Source organism: Gymnoscopelus braueri (assembly GCF_963280865.1).
Source record: "Gymnoscopelus braueri genome assembly, chromosome: 16".
Lineage (NCBI taxonomy): Eukaryota > Metazoa > Chordata > Actinopteri > Myctophiformes > Myctophidae > Gymnoscopelus > Gymnoscopelus braueri.
Genome location: NC_137616.1, coordinates 28,210,193 through 28,229,390, shown reverse-complemented (window position 1 = coordinate 28,229,390; position 19,198 = coordinate 28,210,193). Strand labels below are relative to the sequence as shown.

Genomic DNA, 19,198 nt, shown 5'->3' with positions numbered 1-19,198 from the left:
GCATTAGGAGAAGGACCATATTATGGGCTGTTTTACTTGTGTAATCCATTTAGTTTTAGGTACATAGAGTAACTGCTTTTGGGGGGAACGTTCTGATTCTACCTGCGTTTTTTCTTTCTTTTTTTTGCTCAGACTTTTCCACAGGAACGAGCAAAAACAAATGTCGACCCCGTGAGAGCTGCAGCTATCTGCTGTGACCCGTCATGGAGTCTGCCGACATGCCTCTTTGAAATCAGCAAGCTTTGAAATTAAGAAATGAGCTGTGAAGTAGAAAATTGGGTATAAGACTTGAGATTCTAAGAGACGACAGGCAGTCAAAGCTGTAATCATTGAAAAAGCGGGGGATACCGCTGAGTAGAACAATGCCTTCGTCAGACTCGGGGATGATGCCCCGATGATGAACTTTTCCCGTCTCTTTCACAGCAATGAGGGTCGTTCAGATTCACAGATCGGGAAGGGAAGCTGCTCCTAATCACAGGAAGCGACACGGCCAGGGTATAGTGTTATGATGACAGCATGCTCCGTCAGCTTTGTCCTAGAGAGGTTTCATTTCCTATTTGAGAGATTACCAAAGTTGCTGCAAAGAGTATACGTACGTACCTCCTTTCAGCGCGTGGACACGTAGACGCGACACCAGGTCTCTCGCTAGCCTGTCCTTATGGATAAAGAGCCTGCCGTGGGTGGCCATTTTGATTGACCAGTGATTTTTCCCATACACCCCTATAAAAGAAGCCAAATGTAGTTTTAATTTACTTTTTATAATTTTACTGTAATTTAATCTCCTCGCCTTTGGCTTTTTGTTCTTTTCTTAAGATGACTCATATGGTCGTACAGTAAGAAGCAATGTTTTTTCTCCACATAAGTGAAAAAGAGGCCAAATGGAAAGCGAGAACGTAAATCTACTTGACTGAAAACATAAAGCACACCACATACAGTATATCAGCCAAGATTACCTGTTTATATACATCAACTTATTCTACGGTGGTAAGCCCCAGGAGTGCACAGTCAAATCTTGAGCGTTAACCATTTCCCTTTCCCTTAAATTAACACTGAGGATTTCACTGTGGATACTCTAAATCCCTCGAAATCAGAGCAGGAAACAGCAGACATAATGTTGGGCCATCATTAGTACAACCACAGCAGCACTAGCAGCAGAAGAAGCTAGCCTCAGCAAACATCACACCAGCCCAGGAACACCAACCACAACTGTGGCTTCCACTTGCAAGAAGTCAACCCCCGATGCTTAAACCACTTAAGTCCTACATACTTCGTCGTACGACAAATTGCGAAAATAGCCGATCTACGCGCTACACGCTGAGCATTGTAGATCGGCTATTTTTGAAAGATCAGAATTGTTTGAATTTTTCGTACATTTTTTTAAAGAAAGAAAAGTTTTGCCTATATATGGAGATGCCCAAAATATGGACAGGACACCAGTGTTTTAATGTGGTTAACACAAACACATATTAGCACTGAACTCACATACTGTAAGACCAATGCCAGATGTGCATCACCCTACAGCAGCAGTGCAGATAGGATGAATAAAACAGGCCGTTACAGATCTATGATGTGAGGAAGTGATACAGACATTATCTGCTAGACTGCCGAGTCGTGTGTGTGTGTGTGTGTGTGTGTGTGTGTGTGTGTGTGTGTGTGTGTGTGTGTGTGTGTGTGTGTGTGTGTGTGTGTGTGTGTGTGTGTGTGTGTAGTTGGAATGTTGGCACACAGACACATGCTGACACGCGTATCCAAACGATTGCGTGCACAAACAAATGTATATTACAGACAAACATCGAGCCAACATCCAGCATCCCTTTCCTGGACCTGGGGCCTCACAGTGATGGCCCTCCAACAACCCCCATTATATCTACGATATATAAGAAAAGGTTCCTGACGATTTGGATTTACTGACAGCCAGACATTTATTGTGTGTCATTCCCCTACTCTCTCTCTCCACATTCCCTGTCTTTACTGTAACTATCATATAAAGCCTTAAAATGCCCAAAATAAGAAGAAAAAAAAATCTTCAGTTATCTCACACACAGTTACATCCCCAATTTAGAAGGGAGAAGTAAAGCTTTAAGATAATTAGCACCCTGTCTTCTTTCTTCACCTACCAAACCTCCTGAAATAGACATCACTCTGGCAACCCTTCCTGACTCTCCTCTCGGGCAAGTCTCTGAGGGGACTATCCAAACAGAACGTGTCCGTTTGCCTGAGTGCAGACGCCATCGCTGAATGGAGAATGGAGGTTCAGTGACGGGTAGGCTTATACCTGAAAGCATCTCACTCACTCACGTTTTATTTGGCGGATACACTGCGTGTCTTTACAACTTGAGTAAACACTAATCTCCCTCATATAGGATTTATGAAAATATTCATTTTTTTGCGTTATTTGGTTTTGGTATTCAGCCGCCATATCGCCAAACTGTGCAGAGACGAGGTATAGCTCTCGCTTTGAGCAGAAGCAGCCTATGAACAGATTGCTTCTTTTGTACGTATAGAACGCTCCTGGCCATGAACCGTGTCCTGCAAAAATCATTTTGAAAGAATTAGCAGAAGTTTATTTTTCTTTCTGACTGAAGCCAGTCTTGTGGTTTTCTCATTATGTCCCACTTTTTGCTGATAGTGATCTATCATCTTATGGGTTTCCACGGCACCCAGGGTAAACCAGGAAGTGTTTGAGCCTTGAGTAATGTCACACCTGCTTGTTATGAACTTTCACCTTCGTAAGCACCAGCTGAGAGGACAGCCCCCACCCCCCTCACCCACACCAAAAAAAAGGAAAATAAAACAATTTTCCCCTTCTGTCCATGTGTTATTGTATTTTTTTCCTTCATCTCCTTGGAAACCACTAGCAAGACGTGGGGCCAGGATTAAAAAGCACAAAAATGTCAACCTGTAATTACGAGAACTTTTCATCGTGGCGACGTGACAACAGCTGAAAATAGAGACCGGTTGAGAGAGGGAGAGTCATCCGTCTTTCTAGGCTGCCTCTACTCTTGATTTTGGAAGTAGCAGGGATGCAGTTGAATTACAGTGAGGCACGCAACAGATACATCTGGAGGACGGAAACCAAAATAAAAGGAAAAATAAAGTGCACACACACGCACACACACACACACACACACACACACACACACTCTAGCAGACTACACACATCTTTCTTCTACAGTGCTAACTTCAGCCCTGCGCTTCCCCACGTTGTACAGTATGTGATTCCACACCGAGGCAATATATCAATATTGTGATATAAAATTTGATATCGTCTGAGATTTTGGTGTTGACTTTTTATGGGTTTTAATATACTTTAATATACTTTCAAAAATGTCGATATTAAGGTATTGGGTAAAAAAAATACAGTATTATTAGATTTCGTCCATGTCACCCAGACCTAATCCACGCAGCTATCCACTTACACTAGGTTTCATGCTCAGACATGCCTGCAGCCACTTCGGCTACAATCTCCATGGTCTAACTGACCTCCATGTACTCATTCACATGTTGCGCAGCACACCTCAACCCTTAGGCACGTTGTGGACACAAACCAAGGCGCAGATGAACACTAGACACTGTAGCAAGCATTAAACCGTCAGCCAGGGACACAACAACAAGACACGCATATACTCGTAAACACACACTTTACAAATCCAAGCACATCTGCTACGGAGGTTGAATGAGACCAAGGGCAGAGAGGGATCAGAGGTTCATATACCGTATTGTATTCTTAAGTAAGTAAGTACTTTTTCCACCACTGCATGTATGTGACCAGTGTGAAACACACAGGAAGAAGGGACTTATTATCTCACAGACTGTACATGCAGACACAAATATCCAGACACACACACACACACACACACACACACACACACACACACACACACACACACACACACACACACACACACACACACACACACACACACACACACACACACACACACACACACACACACACACACACACACACACCCCTAACGTAACCCAATGGCTCTATTTGGTTACATTTTGCAGTCCTCAGCCCCTCAGAGTTACAGCTGGATAGATTTTTACAGTGTGTGGGTGTGCTATGTGAAAATCACCTGCCGCCCCTTCACCCTGAGGGACCCCTGAGACCTGTGCAGCCAGTGTCTGTGGACAAGCTCCAGGATGGAAAGGTTTTTGAGGAGAAAAGGGGTGGGCGGAGCAAAGGAAAGGGAGGGAGGGAGGGAGGGCGGAGGAGAAGAGTGCCGTATAAAAGAAGGGATCAGCACAAGCGCTGCTGAGTGGAGTATACCTATGGAGACCCAGAATTCCTCTGGGGTGGTCATGTGACGCGAGCAAAACCCGATTCAGGAAAAACAGCTGTGCTGCAAGGAGAAATGAGAATGAAGAGGAGGGAAGAAAGAGAGAAACAGATATAGAGTGAAAGCATGAAGAGCAAAATGTACGTCGTATATTTTATGAATTTGTGGATTTGTGTCCAATGGTGGAAAAAGTACTCAAATGTTTTACTTAAGTAAAAGTATCAATACTGCAATGTAGAAGTACTCTGTTACAAAAAAAAGTCCGGAATAAAACATGTACTTGAGTGAAAGCACAAAAGTATTGGTATCAAATGTACTTAAAAGTAAAAGTGCTAAAATGTTTGAAAATAGCAGATCTACAAGCTCACGCGTTGTGAGCTTGCAGATCGGCTATTTTCAAATAGCCTAGGTATAAAATAGGTAAAGTGGTTAATGTATGTTTTATAATAAGTAAAAGTATAATATTTTCCTCTGAGATGTAGTGGAGTAGAAGTAAAGGTATAGACAATTGGAAATACTCCAGTAAAGTAAAAGCACCTCAAAATTGAACTTAAGTACAGTACTTGAGTAAATGTACTTAGTTACTTTACACCACTGGGAGTGTCGAGCACAGAATAAGATCGGTCAATGGTAGCGTCCTTTAATGGGTCAAAACTGCTTCAAAAGGACGTCATGGTTCAAACATGAAGCACACCGGACAACAACATGTGCACACATGACACCTGTCATCAAATTCTGCGTTCTAATGTTATTCACTATATGCAGCTGTGCAATTTAACTTAACCTAATAACATTAGACACTTCTACCAGTAGTTATAAACCCACCCACAACGGCACGTGTGTCAGTATGCCTGATGTGTGCACCTGCATTCGTTATGATGTAAACCTGTCTCACCTCACCAGACAAAAGTCAAACGTTATCTCTCTCTCATCTTCCCTTACCCTCAGCCGCATGAGCATAACTTAGCTAACTGGTGAGCACGGCGGGGTTGTTGCTGCAGCTATAACCCCAGTAGAACAAACAGTCAGGGCATAAAGACAGCCTGTGTGGAGCGCCGTCTCACACCGGAGCGAGGGAAAGTGGGGGAGAGAGAGAGCGAGAGAGCGAGAGAGAGAGGCAGAGAGAGAGAGAGAGAGAGAGAGAGAGAGAGAGATGGGGGAGCCAGAGAAAGGGAAGTAAGGAGAGAGGAACATATATAATAGGAAGAGAAGGATTTGTAATAGGCAGGGGCAATAAGAAGATGAAACAGAGAGAGAAACACACACTGGGCTCGGAATGAGAAATGTACAATACGAAAGAAAGTGTCAGATAGCTTTAATAGCTCTCTGAAAAGCCCTGTCAAAATGGAGACTGTGTCATAAAATATTTCCACGGTGGGTGGGGGGGTACAGGGGGGTGAGGTGTGTGTGCGCACAACGTGTGTCTGTACTGTGTAGACCACTGAAGCATGTTAGTTTTCTCATGAGCCCAGGCAATAGGCTTTTTACAGGACTGGCTACACTGTTCTGTTTGACATGGAGACGTGTGATTTCAGCACACAGATGATCCATTCCAGACATGCTGGACTGGACTGGCACACTGTTCACTCGCCATCACTATTCTTCTACCTATTGGATATTAGACAAAAGGAGCCCATCTGTGTGGACATTGTTGGCATTCATTGTATGGTTTATAAAGTACCAGTGTTATTTAAGCACCGCCTTCAAAAACCCAACCCATAATCAATGTATTAACCACTTTAAACCTAGTGTTCCCATTTTGTCATTATAGGCGTAAATGCTACCAACAATAAACAATACAAAGCAAGACGATGCATCCCAAAATAAACGTTTTATTTAAAGAGGTGGTGCCATGGTTTTGCACTTTTTCTGTTTTTCATGTGTCTATGAGGTTGATAGAACTTCATTAAGCCCCCTGGTGGTGTTTTTATGGTGTTTTATGTCTTCTCTGACTATTTTGAGTTTCTACCTGGAGGCTGAAACCTTGAGGGTCAAACGTGCCAATAGAAAAACTGCCCTTTAGTGACATAGTAAAAATATACCCTCCCCCTCATTATCATAACACAACAGGTGTGGGCATGAGGAGGAGGAGGGACTAGGACAGGTGGGTGGTGCTAAGGTGGTGAAGGAGGTGCTAAGGTGAGAACCAGGTATACTTAATGAACTGGAGGCGTGTCCACATAAAAACATAATTTTAACAATTTCTGTATACTTTTTTGAAAAAAAATCTTCCTCCTAGTATAACCATAATACCTGATGATTATGTTTTAGGGGGGGAAGAAATCACTGAAAATCACGGATCCCATTGGTTCACCGATCTGTGCTCCCGCCCCCGCGCCCCTCCTCCTCCCCAATGTGCAGCATTGGGAGCCCTGACGTCACAACATTTGGAGCGACGCCCACTGCACTCTGGTTGGTTGGGGAAATCACCCACTCCCTATTCCAGGAACGTCAACAGGCTGGTCCAGGCTCTTATTTTTGAGCAAAATGCGAAGGAAAATAAAAGCCTGGAGATTGAGGCTACAAGCTCTTCAAATCAGCAATTTTAGGTTGAAAGTGGTTAAAAATACTCATGTCAAATAATGGCTGATATACAGTATACCGACCAAACCGATATATCGGTCTGGCTCTACTATTTGTATAAAAAACCCAGATGCAGAGTGGACCAATGTGATCAGACATGAAGCGAAACCTTTCTACACATTGTCATGGGTAATTCAGGTAATTCAGGCCAGAGAGCTGAGGGCCAGTCACAACATGGATCACAGAAACACTCTCGCACTCACAGACCTTTAACCCTTTAAGACCTGAGGCGATTCTTTAAAAAAAATCTAAATCCTAACAGTTTTTGGAAGAAAATTTAAAAAAAAAAAAATTCACGATTTTTCAAAAATAGCAGATCTACAAGTTCATAGCGCGGCACTCGGTGCCGCGCTATGAGCTTGTATATCTGCTATTTTTGAATAGCCAAAGACATCTAAAGTGACACAGATGCGTTCCAGGTATTAATGGGTTAACTTGCACGGCCCTGCAAATGCCACCGGGTGTTCCACAAACGTTGGTCGGTTGATTTATTCCAATGAGATAATTGCTTCTCCCTCTCTTCCACCTCATGTATCATCATTATAATCATATTTGAGGCAATATTTTTCCTACCTAATTACTAACTTGGGAAGAGTTATACCCTTTTCCAAAAGCATGACTCCTGCTCTCCACCCGCTCTCTGTTTTCCATACACAGCGGTGCCGTGCCGTCCTAATGAACACTGCTGGACAGACTGGACACGGTGCCAGTGTGTGTGTGTGTGTGTGTGTGTGTGTGTGTGTGTGTGTGTGTGTTGAACTTCTACACCCCTTAATGTAAATGACAATTTAATTTTGTGTAATATATATACAGTAGGCTATATATAATAAACCACTTTGACCACTTGGAACCTGTCCTCATTTTGGCAAGAAATATTTACCAGCTTGCGAGCTGGTCTAAGAAGAGACTGACCACTAGCTTACGTGGGTCACGTTATCTGCATTTGCGTACTGTACTGTACTGTACGTACGACATACAGCAAAGACGTCTGAGGTGTGCGCTCGGGCACAGATTAAATATGTGCACACATCACGTTATGTGTATGTGAGGTGTGCTTACGTGCAATGAGCATGTGTTGTGTGCCGTGCACAGAGGAGCCCTCCGAAAAATCCCTACCCACTTACTAATAATTACGCTGTGGATCCAGGCAGAGCGCTGACTTCCGTTCCGGCATCATCCGTTACCCTTGTTTAACCCATTAAGACCTGAGGCCGTGGACCCCCATCTCAAAATATTTAGTTTCAGGGACCCCAAGATCGAAGCAAAGATTTGAGTTGCAAATGTTCACGATTTTTCAAAAATAGCAGATATACAAGCTCATAGCGCGGCACCGAGTGCCACGCTACTTTTTTAATTGCCAAAGAAATCTAAAATGACACAGATGTGTTCCTGGTCTTAATGGGTTAATAAACCCTATACTTAGTTGACCTAATTCCCAAAGTATTGGCATCAAAATATACTTAAAGTAAAAAATAAAAGTACTCATTAATGCAGAATGTCCAATTTCAAGTTTTCAAAATGTATAAAAATCTTTTGAAGATAGCCGATTTACAAGCTCACAACGCGTCGCGATGCGACAAGTTGAGAGCCTGTAGATCTGCTATTTTCAAATAGCCGAAATATATATAGAGCTTAAGAGGTTAATGTATGTTTAGTAATAAAAATCTAAATCTACAGAGTAACTATAACTAGTAACTAAGGTTTTCAAATAAAAGGTAGTGGAGTAAAAGTACAATATTTTCCTCAGAGATGTAGTGGAGTAGAAATTAAAATTGGAAATACTCCACTAAATTAAAAAATACCTCAAAATTGTACAGTACTTGAGTAAATGCACTTACTACTTTACACCACTGGTCGACACTAAATATTTCTGCCGGTAGATCTGCTATTTTCACTGAATGTTATAGCCCTAGAATATGGATGCTAGGGTTCAAATGGTTAACGGAAACTGCTGTCAGGCCACACGTTGGTCCACAGCCCCGGTCAGTGCCAGGTGAAACCGCCGGCTGGTCCAGGGCAACGCCACTCCCTTGTTTGGTGGTCAGTGCTTTTTTGAGCTGTGTGTGAGTGTGAGTGTGAGTGTGAGTGTGAGTGTGTGTGTGTGTGTGTGAGAGTGGGAGAAAGTTTGGAAGAGAGAGAGAGAGAAAAGGAAAAACTAACCTCTTTCAGAGGCGTAATATTTTAATAGTATCCAACCTTGAAAGAATTAAAAACAGTGTCCTTCAGTGTGAGAATGTGGTGTGTATGTGTGCGTGTGCGTGTGGGCGTTTGTTTGGTGAAAGAATGAAAGCTAATTGTTTCCCGTGTTTGTGTGAATACTAGGACAGGGACGTTTGTTTGTCTGCAGTCGCACGTGCCCGACTGCAGGCATATGTGAATGAAAGAGAGAAGAAACGAAAAGACGCGTGTGTGCGCGCGTGCTTGCACACGTGTATAGGGATATTTTACAATGCAGTGCCCCATATACCAGAAACCACAGGATGTGCGCACGGTGCAGCAGACCACCAGGTTACCCCCTGACATCATCCTGATGCCTCCCGAGACTTGGTATGACGACTGTAACACACACAAACACACGCACACGCACGCACAAATGCAAACGCAGTTTTCTTAAAGAGCGTTTCCCTCTCTCCTCATCAGGTGCCAAACACAGTGCACGGGGACATGTGTTGAGCACATGTAGACTAAAAAGGGTGATCAGTCACAGAAGACCAAAGAATCCGAACAAACAATAAAGAATAGGCTTCGATGTTTATCTACATAATAAAGACCACAGACTGTATGTGCCACATATGCTACTACTCTCCAAGTTTGTTATTCTGCAGACAGACAAATCACACTTTTATTGAAATTACTTTATCTATGTCATTGTCTGGTGGTTCCATTGAGAAATCTAATAGTCACACAGCATTGGTGACAATGCAATGACAGTATTGTGGCTTTCGGTGTCATACCGAACTATGCCCAACCAATAAAACTGCCGAGACCACAACTCAGCAGGAAATATCAGAAAGCAGATCTAACTTGAAGCACAGCGCTCGCTCTCTGGGAAATGGATTTGTGCCCTGCAAATGAATGGCACACTGCACCATGGTAATAGTCCGAAACAAATGTGTTTTCAATTGATTCACGTCTTTGGAGTTATAAAAATGTTGCAGAATTAAAATACTTGGCTCGCAGCATGAGGCTACAACACACATAAAAGCACACACAGACGGACACATGGACAGACACACGCTGGCAAGCATGTGTATGGCCTCACAACAACACCTACACACATTTAGAGAAGGCGGGCATTTATATTATATTCTAAAAATGAACCACATGATCCCTGTTTTGGGAACATTTTCAAAAAGGCTACTTTTGCTACTTGGCATACAACGCAGTATACAGGGCTTAAGGGGTTAAAGAAAAGTGTGTGTGTGTGTGTGTGTGTGTGTGTGTGTGTGTGTGTGTGTGTGGGAGTGAGAGTGAGAGAGAGACAGAGAGACAGAGAGACAGAGAGAGAGTGCAGAGGGAACAGAGCATCAACCTTGGACTCTGACATTATGACTTCATTTCCCAGCATCCTCTCTTATCTCTATCCCGAAGCCTCCTCATGCCAACACCACTGCCAGGAAAGGAGAGGAGGTCTTAACCACCATCACTGCTATCTAATTACTAACTTAAACCTTTGTTAATAGTTGGGAGTCATACCAGGCGCAGTGTACAATGCCATTAATAAAATAAAACTAGAACCATAACTTGACGCAGTCCCACACTGATATGAAATATTGCACAAATAAACCACAGAGACGTGAGATTGTGGGGGTTTTCCACATCTTTGAGTGTTATCTCCAATGTCTTATCCCCAAAGCCATCTTTACAGTGCACTACAAAGGATATCAGTCAGTGGAAAGACGTTTAGCAGAGCCTCCTACTGATTGCTGGGTTATAGCAGTCTATAAAAGACTAAGCCAGTCTGAGATACTCACAATGAAACGGATGGGAGAGGGCGATTGATGATGATACTGTATGCTTTACAAAGGGAAAGTTGGGAGGAGAGGAGAGGAGAGGAGAGGAGAGGAGAGGAGAGGAGAGGAGAGATATTCGATGTCTGCTACCTTCATCAGTAGTATAGAACTCTGAACTCGAAAAGTCTTTATTGCCATGTAGAAGGTTCACACAAGGAAAACGTTTTGGCAATTGTTGCTTAGACTCAAATCATCTTTTTTTTCCTTTATCTTTTTTGGATATTTCAGTTTTTCTCCCAATTTAGTCATAATATCAACTCCCAATTTCCCCATGTAGTCCCTGTCACTGTTGAGCCCTTCTGTTGCTCTTAGGGAGGATGTCAAAGCCCAGTCTCAACGGTGGTGGGCAGGAACTTTACCCCTGCACCACCCAGACTCCCTCATGACCTGTTAGGTTTTAAGTCACCTAACCCCAACCCTCCCTTAACACACATGTAACATTGCACCAACACGTATAACCACAAGGAAAAGCTTCTCATCCCTCTGCTCTGCTTCTCTGCATGCTCATGATATTTTTGTCTTTTCCTCCCATGTTCTCACGCCTCTGACAATGACACACAAACCACACACGGCCAAAAAGAGGGCAATGAATGAATAACTGACCACTGATTATGTGTCATTAAAAGGGAACCTAGCGTTTTCCTCCATAAAGTGGACTTCCTCACAGTGGCGTCGATGCCAGCGAAACCTTCACACCGCCTAAAGTGTATTTCTTCCTTGTTCCTGTCATCTAGGATGGAGGGGGGAGGGGTGGGGGGGGGGGGGGGGGGGGGCGTACAGAGGGAGGGAAGGGTGCTAAATCTGTCTCCCTAGCTGTGTCGGAGGGAGGCAGGGTTATAAAGACCCCTTTAGTGAGGGCTGCTGTAAGGGCAGCACACTGGATCCCTTTACTTAGACGGAGGCCTCCAGCCCACCCCACCCCATTGGGCTCCCCACTGTGTCTGACATACAGAATCAATCTCTCTCTCTCTATCTCGCTCTCTCTCTCACACACACACACACACACACAACTTCGTATACACTTGCAGGAACTGTACAAGTGCACGCAACGCAGGCACAAACAAATGCCGCGTCCATTGCGCCAACGCTGTTGATTCATGCAAATGAGCGAGGTGGAAATGGAGTGCCACAGCGTTAGAGGCGAGGGGGTAAACTCTCTCACCCTCGGCTGGCCTCTGGAAACATGGGCATGGCTTCAACTTTTTCGGGCACCTAACACTGGCTCATAGAGACGGCGGTGGTCACTTTTCCGTCCAATGCGCACACACACCATCTCATGTGCTCGCTATTGTTGTCTGTGGTGGTCAGCTGCAAGTGGTGAACTGTGGGCTGCGTGGTCAAGCCGTTCTGTAGGGGCCAGCGAGCGGTCATCAGCGGGCAGCAGCTCCGTGTGCGTCACTCAGTCAGGTTTTTGGCACATTTTAGGCTTTTTAAATGCACACTGGATACGGCCTGCTGTCAATACATGCACTGCACTGCAGCGCCACTAAGACAAAGCACTGCTCCATGGTTAACCCTAGCATCCCTATTCTGGGAGGAACATTCAATGGAAATTGTTGCGAACCAGTAGATCGGCTATTCTGAGTGTTTAAGTGACTCTAAGGGTGTTCTAATCCTTGCATTATATGGGCTATATATTTTATACTACATTGCATTATAGAATAGGGCTTATTGGTGACAAAGGGGCTATTTGCCTAGATTTAAACAAGCCTGAGTCTCATCTTTGTGTTCCTTGTATTCACACATGAACCAGGGATAGGAATGTCGTGGCACGTACAGTGGTTTCCTCTTGAAGTAGCTGAACAGACTACCCACCTGGATAAATCATTATTATGTTCTACTGCAATTTGCTCAGAAACAATCTAAACAACTACGGCCCGAAATATCACGGATCCAAAGCAACGACTAATTCAGGCAAACGGCCAGGCGATGACACACAGCTCACACAATGTGGTCACCATGAAGTAAATACCAAGTGACAATGAAAATAAGCCCCGGTGCTCTGGGCGGGGATTCAGTCCTCTCCGCTGGGGAGAGGCTTGTGGCACACTGGGTGCGTCAATGCCTGAACCACACAACAGCACCCGCTACGCTCACTGTCATATGCCCAACCAGTGGTGTAAAGTAACTAAGTACATTTACTCAAGTACTTTTACTTTACTGGAGTATTTCCAATTGTCTATACTTTTACTTCTACTCCACTACATCTCAGAGGCAAATATTGTACTTTTACTCCACTACAATTACCGGTATTTGAAAACTTCAGTTACTAGTTACTCTGCAGATATTAATTATATTATAAAACATACACTAACCACTTTAGCCCTATTTTATTCATAGACTATTTGAAAATAGCCGATCTACAAGCTCACAATGCGTCGCATCGCGACGCGTTGTGAGCTTGTAGACCTGCTATTTTCAAACATTTTATTACTTTTACTTTTGGTACTTTAAGTACATTATGATACCAATACTTTTGTACTTTTACTCAAGTAAATTTTGAATTCAGGACTTTTACTTGTAAACAGGGTACTTCTACATACTTTTACTTAAGTAAAAAAAATTGGGTACTTTTTCCGCCACTGTGCCCAAGTCAGCTCAGTGTCCGACTGTATTTGCGCTCATTCATTTTAGGCCATTTACTGCAGGTCACAGTTACAGTCACAGACAGTCTGCCCAGGCCTGTAATCAGTGTGCCGCGTGTATGAGTGTATAGTGTCCGTCACACAGAGTGTGTGTGGTGGAGTGTTTTTTTGGCTATGCTATATACAACCCGAAATCTGTCCAGTCAGGAGGAGACACAACACTGTGATCTAGGAAATTACAGTGTTAGAAGAACTGGCCCGAGGAATAGATGAAGAGGGGAGATAAAGAGAGGAGGGAGACGGATGGAGAGGGAGAGAGTTATGCCTGATTTATACTTGGCTGTGCGGCAACGCTCAAAATGCATCGCGCTATTTTCGGTGCGCAACACCTGTGCGCAACTTAGTATATAAAGCCTTATTAATCCATTAAGACCTGAAGCCGATTCTACACAGATTTCAACAGTTTTCTGAAAAACGTTTGTTTCTAGATCACTAGTTCTCAAACTTTTTCATGTCAAGAACCCCCAAAATGATATGTATTTGGCCACGGACCCCCATCTCAAAATATGTTGTTCCAGGGACCCCCAGAAGCAAAGATTTGAGTTACAAATGTTTGCTTTAAAAATATATATATTCAAAGATTTGCACACATTATCAAGATTTTTCAAAAATAGCCAAAGTGTAAAATAATGCTTTTTAGCTCAAATCAAAAAATGACACCGATGCGTTCCAGGTCTCAATGGGTTAATGCTCTGTCCTACGATGGCGTACAAAGTATAATTCAGGCTTAACTGCACTGAGGCACTAGTTAGCGGCAGACACAAACTGCAGCTGCTGAGAGCAAAACAAAAAGTGGCTGACTCGATTTTTTTAATAAGCTTTCAGACGTGAGATGTGTAAAGTAAACGAACAAACAAACAAAAAAACACAAATGCTGCCTTCGACGCGCCCTCATTTCCATCTCAGGATGATTGGTGTGGCTTTACGATTGTATGGGACTGGCTGCAGCCAGAAATGCCAAGAATTGTTTTGGGAAGGGTAACCCACACACAAGCCCAGTTGCTGCTACTTGTACAAACCCCTCATTAAGACTGACCCGCTGGCATCTTCTACCTTTATAAATAGACTGGCAAGCGTATACGCCCCTACACGGCTAAAATATTGAGTGTTCATGAGAGTACATCTGAGAGTGTACAGACGTACATCTGTACGCTCTCTTGGGTTACAAATGGACAAATGATCATTTTTACCGTCCATTTCCACACAAAGTGCAAACGCATAATGACTCCGATTCAGTGCGACCACCTACATGAACATGTGGCTGAGAATCCTCCTTTGTTTTCTGTCTGTGTATGTTCGCTAACACCATGTTGGGACTGAGCTGGTGTTTTTTGAGTGCCGGCTCCAGCTCACTTTAAGCCAGAACATCAAGCGTCCCTTTAATTTTGTGATGTGGGCTAGGCTAGGCTAGCGGTCAGTGGTTAGCTGTAGCTTTACTCAAACACCTCATTAGAACGGAGTGGCTAATTATAGACATGCGTCCAAGTTCGAGGCTACATGCTATAGCCACAATACACACAGTTACAAAACATGGGCAGTGCAGGGGAGGGTTAGGGTTACAGAGAGAGAGAGAGAGAGAGAGAGAGAGGGTTAGGGAGAGACGGACAATGACAAAGTCAGGAACAAAAGAAAGTTGCTGTCAAAAGGCAGAGAGAGGGTGGTCAGAATACTCAAAGACATTTCAGTTGGGATGGACAATGGCCATCAAAGGAGAATTAATCAGTGATTTTCTTTCTATAGGGGGTTGGCTGGTCATGAAATTGCTTGGCCCAGTAGTAAAGGTTATTGATAATCCCCTAAGGCTGTGACCGCAATATCTCAAAAACCCGTTCTCACTTCTGTGGTTCTGTCGTCTCCATCTCTGAATAAGGAAAAGGGTTTCATACCCCGGTCTCTCTCTCTCTCTCTCGCTCTGACTTCATCTGTATTCAAGTCTTTTCATATGTTTGACTCACGTCTTTTATGCTTTGCCTTCCCAGTAACAGACAATAAAAGTGCCTAGATTTCTGAGGATATTATAATTGACATGCATTCTGCCTCAAAACCGTAGTGCAAAAACCATAGCCTTTATTTTCTCCCAGATGAGAAAACTGCAACCAATTTCAGCGACGGGTGATATAAAATGTGACAAGCATCTCTGGTTGTCACAATAAATTATTCCATTATACTAAATTGAGTCCTCATGCTTGGTAATGAGTCGAAAATGCTTTTTCATACCACAAATAGGCACGTGCGCACACTGCGCATACTCACACAGACACACATATACAGACACAGACAGTGAAGCCTCCCTATAGTACTCAAGGGCATGCAAACACACATACACACACACACACTTGAGGATATAGTAGTGTTGATTTTGACATCAAATTTTTATTTAGTTTTCATAAGTCATAGTCTTTTGAATAAAAATCCATTTAGTTTTAGTCATATTTTAGTCATCTGAAATGCTTTACTTTTTGGTTAGTTTTTGTCGACTAAATATCATAAGATTATAGTCAACTAAAATGTGTTTTGGCGGTGCCTTGATGGCGTCGCAATGGCTGATTTTACACTGGTTGCATGCGCTGCGACGCGTTGTGAGCTTGTAGATCGGCTATTTTCAGAGCGCAACACCCGAGCGCAACCAAACATAAAATGAATTGTCTTTTTAGTCTAGTTTTTATTTGTTGACGAAATTGTTGACGAAATATATTTTTCAGGCTTAGTTAGTCATCTTAGCTTCGTTTTTATTTAGTTTTCTTCAGTGAAAAAAGGTAGTCCACGATTTTTTTTCGTCACAGTTTTAGTTCGACAAAATCAACACTGGGATATAGGATGGCTGTTTGAGACTGTCATTGTGTAAGCCTATGGCTAAGTGTGCGTAATGAAGCAACATGCAAGGTAGTGATTAGAGACAAACGCTGTCTGCAGCACAGTGTGGCACCAACATGCAGCATATTGTTGCTGTCGGGCAGAAAATGTGTATTACTATTTCCATATTTCTAAATTAACGCCCTACTTTGTCGTTCAAAAGTGTCGGGCAAAAGTCGCGAACATAGATGATCTACAACAGTGGTTTTCAACCTTTTTCATGCCAAGGACCCCTAAATTGATATACATTTGGCCGCAGACCACCATCTGAAAATGTGGGACCCCCAGAAGAGAAGATTTGTGTTAAAAAAAAAATCGAAATTCTGAAAGTTTCTTCAAACACTTGCCAATGTATACAATATGGATAAAGGGGTGAAAATGTATTAACACCTTTTGCTGGGGACCCCCTGGAACCCCTTCAAGGACCACTGGGTTGAGAACAACACATAGCATTGTGATGCGTCGTCAGCTTGTAGATCTGCTATTTTCACTACTTTTGAAACATTTTGAAAGTGAAAGGGGTTAATGCTCTCTGTAGGTTTTATAAATATTTAGCCAGTGAAAAGTATACAACAAGAGCTCGTGACTAAATAATAACTACATTGGATCCATTGGAACACATGGTTATTTTTTCCATTTCCTGAAAAGTAATGGTTTTTGGACATACGAGGTCTCCGTCCGACATCGGCGATATAGCATGCAGGCAGACTGACGACAACACAGGCTGCATCTGTTCTCCTACAGCACCATTCCCTGTCCAGGAAAGAATTTACATGGACGACATAAACCACACACTGCTAGGAGAGAGGACACAAGAGAAGGAGAGTAGGAGGCGATATACTGTAGCAAATGAAAGGTGGAAAGAGAGAGAGAGAGAGAGAGAGAGAGAGAGAGAGAGAGAGAGAGAGAGAGAGAGAGAGAGAGAGAGAGAGAAGAGAGAGAGAGAGAGAGAGAGAGAGAGAGAGAGAGAGAGAGAGAGAGAGAGAGAGAGGAGACTCTGCTACAAGTAAAAGTCCAGTATTCAAAATTTACTTGAGTAAAAGTACAAAAGTATTGGCATCAAAATGTACTTAAAGTACCAAAAGTAAAAGTAGTAAAATATTTGAAAATAGCAGATCTACAAACTTACAACGCGTGTGGTTAATGTATGTTTCTTAATATCATAATTTCTATCTGAAAAGTAACTAGTAACTAAAGTGTTCAAATAATTGTAGTGGAGTAAAAGTACAATATTTGCAGTGGAGTAGAAGTAAAAGTATTGGAATTGGAGAGAGAGGGAGAGAGAGAGAGAGAGAATGTAAACGATGAGGAGGAAACAAATCCAAACCAAAAACAAAAGAGTGACAAAGAAGGCCAACGATCCTCGAACCGAATCCGGGTGATGAGAATGTGTCGTGAAGAATCAGCGCAGCTTGCTGCGGGGTGTGCTGCATTTGTATTTACAGGGACAAGGTGCGTCCAACTGGCACAGATTCGGTCCAGTCCAAACCAGACTGGTCCAGCATGTGGATGTTGGTGGGCCAGGCAGCCAGGCAGGCAGGCAAGGCAGGCTGCTCTGGCCCAGCCCAGTGGAAACACTACACAACTAGGATCAGAGCCAGTGAACCAGGCCAGACAACTGATGGCTTTTCAAGGGGCGCAGCAACACTTTGTGTGTGCGTGTGCGTGTGTGTGTGTGTGTGTGTGTGTGTGTGTGTGTGTGTGTGTGTGTGTGTGTGTGTGTGTGTGTGTGTGTGTGTGTGAAAAAAAGAAAGTGAAAAAAAAAGGAAAGAATTCAGCAGCAGTGGTAAAAACATCCTAAACTCGAAGTCATCCAGCTGACCTGGAGCTGGGTTCATCCTAGGTTTCGAAATGACCTTTGACTCCTTGTAAAAAAAACAGTCTGGAGAGCTTGTTGGCCACCGTGGCTCGTGAAGAAGACCACCTTGTTACATTCCTGCACTCCTCTGACCGGTTGCCCAGTAATTTATGTGGAATGTTTAAATCTAAAAAGGCTACTACTGTGGCTAAGTGGGAGCTAATGGGGAGTCTGGATGCAGGCAAAGATCATACATGCTGTAGAGCAAGACACAGGTCAGGTGCTGACACACACACACACACACACACACACACACACACACACACACACACACACACACACACACACACACACACACACACACACACACACACACACACACACACACACACACACACACACACACACACACACACACACACACACACACACACACACACACACACACACACACACACACGAAAATGTGAATATAACGTGTTCAAGCTCACACACACACAAACAAAACCACCGCTACACATGCATTGATGTGCAGACGTGCGCTCGCTCAAGCACACGCACTCACACTCACACACACACTAAAACCACTTTCCACCTGGTGTCCCTATTTTAGGGCAAGTTATAATAGGTGAGAATGTTTTTTTAAAGTAGCCAAAGTAGCAGATCTACAAGCATCAGGGTGTGACATGTTGTGAGCTTGTAGATCGTCTATTATTGGTGCGGGACAACATAGTATGATGAAGTATAAAAAAGGGCTGAGTGGTTTCTCATGTGTTAAGTAAAAGTACTAAAATGTTTGAAAATAGCAGATCTACAAGCTCACAATGAGTCGACTCACGATGCGACGCGTTGTGAGCTTGTAGATCGGATAGATTTTCGGTAGATCGGTAGATTTTTAAATAGCCTAGGTATAAAATAGGGCTAAAGTGGGTAATGTATGTTTTATAATATACTAATTTACATCTGCAAAGTAACTAGTAACTGAAGTCTTCAAATAATTGTAGTGAAGTAAAAGTGCAA

At 43.2% G+C, this 19,198-nt stretch overlaps 1 protein-coding gene across 2 annotated transcripts in view; it reads right to left on the bottom strand.

Moving 5' to 3' along the window:
• usta (uronyl 2-sulfotransferase a) overlaps positions 1-19,198 on the bottom strand; it is a 96,832-nt gene that overhangs the window by 62,377 nt on the left and 15,257 nt on the right. Inside the window, exon 2 of one of the 2 annotated variants that reach the window (XM_080453575.1) lies at positions 601-720. The exons of the other annotated variant lie outside the window; for it this stretch is intronic. Within the exon in view, the coding sequence (XP_080309701.1) occupies positions 601-720 (120 nt within the window). The remainder of the gene's footprint in view (positions 1-600; positions 721-19,198) is intronic. 2 annotated transcript variants of the gene reach the window in all.